This window comes from Solanum verrucosum, unplaced genomic scaffold, assembly GCF_900185275.1.
Source record: "Solanum verrucosum unplaced genomic scaffold, falcon-dt-bn FXZP01000283.1, whole genome shotgun sequence".
NCBI classification, from domain to species: Eukaryota; Viridiplantae; Streptophyta; class Magnoliopsida; order Solanales; family Solanaceae; genus Solanum; species Solanum verrucosum.
The window spans coordinates 187,379-197,488 of record NW_026020415.1 but is presented as its reverse complement, the minus strand read 5'-3'; the positions used below and the strand labels follow the sequence as shown (position 1 = coordinate 197,488).

General features: G+C 32.4%; 1 protein-coding gene across 1 annotated transcript; it reads right to left on the bottom strand.

Annotated features, from left to right (window-relative positions):
- Positions 1–2,697: 2,697 nt before the first annotated feature.
- Positions 2,698–8,217, bottom strand: LOC125840820 (auxin-responsive protein IAA8-like). Its single transcript, XM_049519793.1, has 7 exons — positions 7,994–8,217; positions 6,595–7,034; positions 6,351–6,517; positions 6,007–6,233; positions 5,747–5,888; positions 4,189–4,250; positions 2,698–3,059 (listed from the first exon to the last, which is right to left on the bottom strand). The coding sequence occupies exons 2-7, from the start codon at positions 7,006–7,008 to the stop codon at positions 3,022–3,024; spliced, it is 1,050 nt and encodes a 349-aa protein (XP_049375750.1). The 5' UTR covers positions 7,009–7,034; positions 7,994–8,217; the 3' UTR covers positions 2,698–3,021.
- Positions 8,218–10,110: the final 1,893 nt, after the last annotated feature.

Here is a 10,110-nt window from a genome sequence, read left to right as displayed (position 1 = left end):
TGATTGGCCCAACTAACTCTCTTATTAATAGTTTTATTTAATAATTGGAATTATCAACCAATTACCACCACCACAAAAGAATTAATCGACTGATTACTAAAGTCAACTCAAAATATAATTATTTTGTCTCACCTTCAACTGTTAGTATAGTACTAACACATTTATTAGGTAACGCTAAACATTTTGTATATGATGAAGTTAGATCGAATATAATTTAAAATTTAAATTATGATCAAAATTTGATATTTATCTGATAATTTAGATTAAGAAATAAAATCACGCTCTGATAATTAGACATTATGATTTATGATGATAAAATGTTTTATTCACCGTCTATAAATAATGGGACCAATTATATATGACAGTTTTTTTTTTTTTTTTTTTTAGAGAACTTCAATTTTCGGATTAATTTAATTCTAGGCGGAAAAATATGATTTTGCTTTCTTCACAGAAGTCGAAAAAGACACATTATGCAACTCCAATATTTTAAACATTTTTAGATTGTCTGCATTATATGAAATCGAAATTAAATAAAAAGTAGAAATCAAAATTATTTAGTATCTCATATTTAATAGTTTCTTTAATTCATGTTTAAATTCATAAGGGAATTTCCCACATATAGTTTGTGGATTGGAGATTTATTCTCATTATATATTATATTGTTTATACTTCAGTATTGACAAACTCAGGTCATAGTGTACGGGGATGTTGGGTTTCCACGTGCATTGTGTATGTGATTCCTTATATACTCTTACAATAGTCATCTCATGAACTATAACCTGTACGTTGAGTTGGGTCCTATTTTCGTACAAATATTACTAAATTTTAAGGAACTCATACTCGATATCCTCGATACGCATACACATGATGTTAGAATTGTGGTAGGCTAATTTGCCAACATGAAAAAATGGGGTTCAATTACTACAACCCATTCTGAATTCTGACTCAATACACTTTTATTTTCCAACATTGCTGAAAACTATATATGATTCTGCCTGTTCTGTCAAAATTCAACAAATGGACAACTTGCTTCATTTTTAGCCCAATGGATGGATTTGTTATCCAAATAACACTCTTTATCAACTTCCATTTGTTAATAACCTCTTCTTATAGTAGTATATTTTCTTAGTAGCTTAATTGGTTAGCTACAATTTAAAACAGGTGATGTAAAAAAATTAACAAAAGATTAAGACATGCAATGAATATTTGGGGGTGGGTGCGTGGCATACACTTATTGAAGGTCAACATCTTGAATTTTAAAAATTTGATTTGACCACACCGATTCCATACTGGATAAAGAAGTATTTACCACTTTACCACAATCGTTGGCAGAGGAAGTAGTAATTGTTTGGCAACTAAAATTTTGTCTGTAACGAGAAATGCACTTTATTGGAACTTAGCCTTATACACCTGCACCATGTACGACCCCTATTTATTATGCTTCAACGGGTACTCTGATTTCTACACTCAAATTTATCTGCAAATATGAGTACTCCAAAATAAATAATTTTCTCTAGTCCAAAAAAAATTAAAATTCTAATTCATTCTAACATTTCAAAATGAATGAATTTTCAAACGTCCAACAACAAGGAAGGGAGGTTATTTCCGATATATAGACCGATCCTTTGACTCAAGTAAAAATGCCTTAATATACATGTTAGAACACTTTCATTTATTCTTTCATATGACACTTGCTTATTAATCCAACATTTCACAGCCAAATATGTGGTCAAGCAATAAAACACATATTCCAAAGTTTTAATTATGGTATATGAAATATTGAGAGGTTCATTATTAGGTGTATAAAAATCCCATTAAATCCAAGATTCTCCCAATCTTCTGCACAGTTAAATAAGTACAAATGATAAATACTGATTCAGCTGTTGGCATCTCAAAGAGACGCAAAACTGTGCATTGAAAAACAGATCTTTCATTTCAAGTGTCAGATGAGCTACACAACTCATTTATGTACAATGAACTTCCACAACCCTAACCACAAATATTGTCCTTTCTTCCAAACTATTATTTGGACATATTCAAGTTGCGTAACAAATTTAAGATCACAAGATTCAAAACTATCCATTTGGTACTTAAACTCCGTGTCTAGTCAGACTTAACAACACTTAAATTGAGACAGAGGGAGTACCAACAAGGCACTTCCATCCAAAAGGCTAAAATATAAAGTTCTGCCTTAAATAGTTGGTAGGAGAAAACTCTCATCAGCCTCAATGGTGACAAAGAAGATTGTCCCATTTTTACTTAGTAATAATACTAATAATTCACCTGGAATACAATTTCAATAATGCAAGACATGAATATTTATATCAACAAACGTGAAACGTGATGGCAATAGACAAGAAGATCTGATGTTATGTACAAATAATTGAGCCAAGGTAGTCTACACAACAAGTCTAAACAGACTCAATAAAGTTACAGCTGTTATGAACAAATAATTGAGCATGTGGTGTGGACTTTTTCCTCCTCAACCCATATAGAATTTATAGTTTTTAAAGCTAAATCGACATTGATGCAATGTGAGGGAAGAAGTTAGTGATTTCGATTACTACAACCCGTTGAAAAATGTGGAGGACACATTTATTCATATACAGTAATAACAATTCTTGAAGAGCACACACATACTTGATCAAACGGCAAACTTTGGGTCTAAAGTACACACTAAAGGGAACTTAAACAACCAATACACTTAAAACATAACTAAATTACCTCTAGAAGAGCTCTCAGTACACAACACACATTAGTTTGCAGACAAACTCCAATATCAAAGTGCTTTTTTAAATAGACAAGATAAAAACTTAACGAGGACATATATTACGCAAATATTAAAAAACACCATGTCGTAATCAGGTAAAGCATCTACCCATGCTGAGCTATCCAAGACCAACAACCAGCTACTGTTCATGCCTTAAAAAAGGATTCAAGTTTATGACCTCTTCACCCGTTTTGTGTTTGCCTCGCCTAATAGTAATGCTGGATGGATAGCTTTAATCATGTGTAGATAGGCTAATTTCTGCTCCGACACTTTTCCATAGCCCTTGGGGCTGCACACATAAATGCACAAAGTCAGTGGAAGAGTAACATGTTTCTGTTTCATATCTTAGAAGCAGGAGTTGGTCGTTGCAATGTTGCAAGCAATATCAAAAATTTAACTAGAGTTGCATTACCATAGAGTAAACACATTCATGGATTTATAAAAAGCTTATCATTAGTCTGCACACTTGTCAGTATATGGAAATGCATTATTGGGTAATGGAACTTTTGCGGAAATCCAACCAGCTGAGATTGTTGTCCCCTTCCCCTTTTTTAGTGAGACAAAGCTGACTAACTCACATGTTTCAAACAGTAATACCGGCATAGCACTGCACATAGATTTGCAATCGCTTATTGCTCGTTTCCTATTCGGTTTTGGGAGTACATTAACCATTCTCCTTCACTCTCCATCGTTCATCTCTCACAGATGCAGGTGAGCCCTATAATGCAAATGAACCTACCACCACCAACTCAAAGATGCCTAGCCTACCTTTGATATCCTAAATCTTTCTATTGCCGCGTAACAAATAATAAAATGAGGCCAGATCCATAACAAATGTAGTTCTGCCAGGCAAGCGATTCTCTAATACTTATGTCAGCTCTTTGAAAAAATGCATCACGGTAATTCAGAGAACTTTCATGACAAACAGCTGGGGTGAGAGAATTCCTAAACCAGCATTTCATAACTTCTATAATTATTTCTTCAGTAATATCTTCTAAATATCAAACTCACAAGGTAGTTTTGTTTCAAAACATAGAACGTTGTCAAGACTCACGGAAATCAAATGTTGAAACCTGATAATTCTGTGTTACAGTTTGTATATTTCTATTTTATCACCAAGTAGTTGTTTTTTTTCTTTTTATTCCACCCTCCCGGAAGATCAATAGTGTTCCCAATGACATTCCAGCATGACTCAAACCCTCAACCTACCAGTTGATGGTGGAGGTGTTCAACCACTTAAATAAGCCTCACTCGACTTGCCAAATGGTTATGCATGTCAAAAAACAAAAATAGAGGTACAAGCCCTAAGAACAAGGTCGGGGGGAGATCAAGGAGGAGACGGTCATTCCTTTTTACATTTTGATAGTGTGGATGAAGAGGTCTAAAAATGCAGAGTGGGCTCAACAAGAGATACTCACCGAGGCCAATGGCATCTGAACCTTTCATGATCCTCAACCTCTTGCAAGTGTCAATAAACATCCTACAACATGACAATATTAGGAATCAATAAGCATGGTCATCGTCAAATATACAAACAATCAAACAGAAACACCATTCAATAAGATTTATTACAAGTATAAAATGAAACTAATATATTAGAACTTGCAAAGAACAGCCCTTAATAAAAGTACTACTGGTATTTTTATATAGTCCAACGGAAAACAGTTTCAAGAAAACAATATGTTCAGGTCAATCATTGTTATAGTAAACCAACAGATTCATCATTGCAAAAGAACAAAACAGAAAGGAGATGAAGCAAACGAGAGAGAGACAGAAAGAGGACTAACTCGCTGATCATACATGCTGAATCAAGCTGTGGAAAACTTGCAGAATCATGTTTCATCATTTAAGTATTCTTTATCGGTTGTAAGATTAGAAATATCTAACAGTTACAGTGCTAATTACATAGAACAGCAGCACTAATAATGGGACACATACGAAGCAAGAGTTGAATGTCACGTGGATTATTAGGCGTTTTTCCCAAAGCAGCGCAATCGTTATTTAACATATGCTAGCAATATCTTTGAATCCTAGTTGAGTGTCAAACCAACAATGACACCAAATTCTTCTAGTTACATTTATCATCCCTTTAATCCATTGGCATTATCAAGTAATCAGATTATTAGTGGTTTTTCTATTCATGCTAGAGATAAGAAATAATAATCCATAACTGAAGGCAGCATGAATCTTGATTGATAAAAATCCTGACTACAAGCTTAACCATGGCAAATCTTTTTTTTTTTGAAATAGGTAACTTTTTAACCATGGCAAATCTTTTCATACATAGCACTATACACATACAAAATGAGCCTCAAGTTTTCAGAAATGGTAAGTACTAAGTAGTAATGATGGCCCTCAAAATTAACTTTGCTGATTTATTAATTTAATCAGACTCCTTAAAGGCTCTATCAATCAGAAAAAAGATCTTCCTTGTAACACAAGGCCAAACCTACCTTCACATCTTTATGGAGATGATATAAGCTTTTTGCAAGAGACTGGTGAGGCACAAAATGTATTTCAGTTGACCACGCAGATATCTACTTCGGTCCAGTAAAAAATCATGAACATCATAACTTTAGCCACCTTCCCCCTGAACTCTTACTACATGGAAAGGCTTCTCAATTCAGAGAACTTAATTATGTATCAGGTTTGAGATTTCCTCACTAATTCAGGACTTACTAGAGCATCATTGCTCTCTAAGCTTCCAGTTACACAAGAACTTGTTTAACTTCCTTGAGGTGAGGACTGACTAGTCTAATTTTATTTCTATATCTGAAGATGTGTTGTATTTACTATCAGCTGCACCAAGTCCACATGTCCTACTACATCCACACCACATGCACTGAATTCTTCTTCTTTTCTCAAAGGAAAATGCAGACAAACAAGAAATAGGTTGGCAGAAAATGTTGTAAACTATACAAAACAGTGCTAAAAGGGAAAGAAAAAAAAAAAGGAGTTGAATTAGCAAGAGCTTACTCCCAAGGTACATCACCAACAAGCATCCAGTCCCCATCCTTGTCTTCGTAAGTGAGAACATACTCAGATCCATGAAGCAAATCCTTCAATTTGCTCTCACTTAACATATCCTTCCCAGGAGCTCCATGAGATCCATATTGACCTGTCATAACAGGGAAGTAGCAGTAACTAGGACAATGAAAAAATCATGAACAAGTATCTTACTATTTTAAACCAATCACTGAAATTATGAACTAGTAAAAGGCTTCAAAATAGCTAACCTATAGTAAAACAGCTGAACATTGTTTCAAGAGCAGAAGAGAGCTCTTGGTATGCAGAATAGGTTCTGAGGTCCACTTTCCTCAAATAGGGAGCACCATCCATGCTGACCTTTATGAAAAGAGCTGGTGAGCCAGCTTTTCCGTCCACCTCTTCGTTGTTCTTTGAGGCAGAGGCTAGAGTGTTCTTTCTAAAAGATCGAATGGGTGGCCAACCAACAACCTGTGCCCTGAAATTAAACAACGATGATTAGACTTTTATTTTTGAACATAAGTTCACAGATTAGCCATTTTGTACAATCATTATCCAAATATCTCACTTCTTACTCCTAGCGGGAGATACTCACTTTGTAGCAGGGGCACCACTGCCCGCACGGTTTGAGGCATCATTCACAGCAGAAGGCCTCTCGGGAACTGTACTCTGAGTATTAGCATCTTTCATTTTAGGTGGTTGCACACGTGAGGTCTCCTTTGCATCACCTGATTTCACACCGGAATTCGACAGAAATTTTCCCTGTAGGATAGATTTAGTAACTTCAGTTGCAGCTTTACCAAAAAATGAGTATCCTTTTGAAAGAAATGATTGTTCACCTCTGAGAATCCATCCATAGCGTCTGAAAATCCTCGTTTATTGCCAGTAACTACTGTTTTCTGCGATACCAAGAAAGCAGTATCTTTGGCAGGGTGCAAGGGGAAGAGCAGCTTCTCATCAACCTTTGTCGAGCTCACAGGACAAGTCTCCTCGCCTCTTTCGGGAGACTGGGATCCAGGGAGACCGAGCCTGAGCTCCGTCGCCTTGAGATTTAATCCACATCCATTATTGTCCTCTGATGAGGTGGAAATATTACAGCTGTCCACCGACGAACAATCAGATAGACCCATATAGTTTCGCTCTTTAAGAGCTGATCCTTTTTTGCATATGCTTCCTAAGGAAGTCGAAGAAGCCAGTAGAGTTACATTACTCTGGCCCTCCTCCTCCCCAACACCAAGGAGTGGCGGAGACATCACAATTACAAATCACTCTAATAATTCTGCACAGCTCATTTCAAGAAAAAGGAAATAAAGTTATTAACATAACACTATTCTAGATCAAAATCAAGTGCAGATAATAAACCATTCAGAATGCTTTGAGCATTAGGTGTTTAACATAAAAAAAAGGATTAGTCTGTCCTACAATCCTGGGAATTAAATTACTACGGTTTGTTGTATAGATGATTCCTCAAATAGTCACTCACCTAATAGTTATTAACTCGAAAAGTCACATTCCTTGTTGAAAAAAATTTGGAATAAGAAAAAGGAAGACTTTCTAAGATAACAACTCAAACTATGGAAAATCAACCCTAAGCAAAATACATAGCAAAGTAGATAGCAAGGTAAACTCTTTTAAGTTTTGGAGTTAAAAAAAATTAGCAAGGTAATTAGCAAATACAGACATTAATGTACTAGCAGGAAAAAAAATAAAATAAAAATCCTCTCTTAAAGCAGCTACTTTTGCCCAGAAAAATTCAGCAGAAGAGAAAAGGAAAGATCATAAGCTTTTTCAAAAGGAATATTCCCCATTTAAAAAAGCAAACAGCAGGAACAAAATTAAACAAGAACCAAAAACTAAACTTCACCCAAATACCTCAAAGATTAGTTCTTTAATACAAAAACAACACCCCCAAAGACCCAAAAAATAAAAAAAAGTTGTTATCGTCACTCCAACAAGTAAAAAAAAAAACCCAAAATCCTTCATTTTCACAAGTTACAACAAGTATATACAGCTCAAACAGGAAAAAAAACTGATTTTTAAGACAAAAAGCAAAACCAAGAATCACTCAGCAGATCTACAAAATCATATGAAACGGAGAACAGATCACCCCCAAAACCACAAACTTCCCAAAAATCAAAAACAAGAAAATTTCAAGAACATGCAAAGAAGAAAGAACCCAAAAGTCAAAATTTCAAGATTAGCTTAAAAAACAAGAAAAAGATTACTCTTTTTTTTTACCTGTGAGAACCAAAGTTGTAAATTTGATGTTGTAAGAGAAAACCCAAGTAACAAAAAGCTTATTTGCAGCAGTAAGAGAAGAAGGAAGAAGGAAGAAGAAGATGATGGTGGAGTAGTGAGGCTATTTTTTGGTAGCAGAAAGAGAGAGAAAAAAACTAAGGACCCTCCATTTGGCAGACAGTAACAAAAGCTTATTTGCTGTCCTATGTGAAACTCTAGGCTCATTTTAAAATTAACAAAAAGTACTTACCAAAAAGATAAAAAGAAAAACTAAAAAGACATTTTTTTTTTATTTTTTTAAAAAAGGAGGGATTTGGTTCATGATGTAATTATAATATGGGATTATAAATTTTGAATTAATTTATTTTATTTGAAAGACAAATAAATTCAGAGTTTTATCTGAATTTTTGTGAGTAATTTAAAGAGAAAATATTTTATTTAGTATTTTTCAAAAATATTGAAAGTTGAATTCTCGAATTATATGATCAAACATATTTTTTGAAATCCAACTTTGAAAAGAGTCAAAAAAAATTATGATCAAGTGTCTCTTTAAAATTAAATTTGAATTAATTTAAATATAAAAAATAATTGAGTTATATTTTTTCTAACAAACATGAAAATTTCGCAAGTAGTGATGACAATAAAAAAAAATTGAATTCCTTTTCAATTCTAAGAGATGAGCAAATTATAGTTCATAAATAAGATATCAAATTATAATTAGGTGTCGCATTAATAAATTTAATATGTTTTTTTTAATAAAAAGTATTTTTTTTATTAGAAATTTTGAAATACATATAATTTTATACGTTGGCGTATGGCGATGAAAATAAAAAGAATCACTTTATTTGATATTTTCACAATTGAAGTCAGAGTTACATTTAGCTATACTTTTCCATGAAATATAATTTAAATAAGATTATATTATTTTAAAAAATAGGATAAACTTGAAAAAGAAAAAGTGAAAAAGGTGATAACAACATTTTGGGTGTTTTTTAAATTTCAGATACATTTAAATATCTATTTGGAATTTTCATCGTCAAACGTTGATTTTCAAATAAAATGAGAAAATAATCGAAAAAGGTTAAAAGAATGAAAAAGAATTATCATGGTCAAAAGGATCTTAATATAATTTTTGCACATAGACGATCTCACCACAATGAACATCAGTCATTTTTTGCAATATTAAAAATATTATTTTTTCTATACAAAGTATTAACTTATGGATCAAAATTTTATATTCTTAAAAAAGAAATTGAAATGACGATTTTCAAATCATGTCTTCAAATTACATATTCAAATGTTAATTTAAATCATAATTTATTTTTGTGTGCATTTGTTTTTTTAGGGTAATGGGAAAAAGGAGAGGGAAAAAAGGACGTTTTCTTTTTCATAATAATACCTTTAAAAGTGAAATTTTCATTAATTATGGGAAAGTTATAACATAAATATACTTTCTTAGCTTTTTGGATGGTCTAAAAAGAGTAAAGTTTGGATAATTTAAAGATATAGTTGTCGTGTGAGAGATTAGAATAGAAAAAGATGCATTGATTGAGGATAAATATTCTTTTAAATGATATTTTAGTGATAATTTGTTGGAAACAAGAAAAGATAATGTTTAGTAAGTTTTAGTTAAATTTTTCTAAAAATAGAATAATGTAACATCTACAGTTTTTATATGAATTTAGCAAATTTCTAACTTGCACTATTGAATATACAGTATAATCAAATCCTGTTTTGTCAGTTTCCATATATTCAAATATTTTTAAATGAAAATTTAAGTTCTGTATTTACTATAACATAATGTTCAATTGGTTTTTGTACATAAATCTCTCATAGAAAAGAAAAACAAAAAAAGAGATAATGTACTTTAAATTTATTTGGTATTTTAAAATAAATAGTCTAGAGTCTATTAAAATATTAAATTTGCGTATAATTCAATCTTTTCAACCCCTACTTATTAGATGTTTTTCTTGTATAGTATTTTCAAAACAAAAAAAAAATACTACTAATATTAATTCTATTAAATTATTATTCTATATTTTTTAAAAGAATTTTTTTTTTGAGCGGGGGGGAGGGGTTATGATACATAAATCCTTGAAGTTTAATTAATTAAAAAT

Coding starts and splice junctions, on each gene's coding strand:
- LOC125840820 (XM_049519793.1), bottom strand. CDS start 7,008: ATGTCTCCGCCACTCCTTGGTGTTGGGGAGGAGGAGGGCCAGAGTAAT. Junction 5,889..6,006: donor GTTCAGCTGTTTTACTATAG/GTTAGCTATTTT, acceptor CTGTTATGACAG/GTCAATATGGATCTCATGGA. Junction 4,251..5,746: donor GTTGGTGATGTACCTTGGGA/GTAAGCTCTTGC, acceptor GTCATGTTGTAG/GATGTTTATTGACACTTGCA.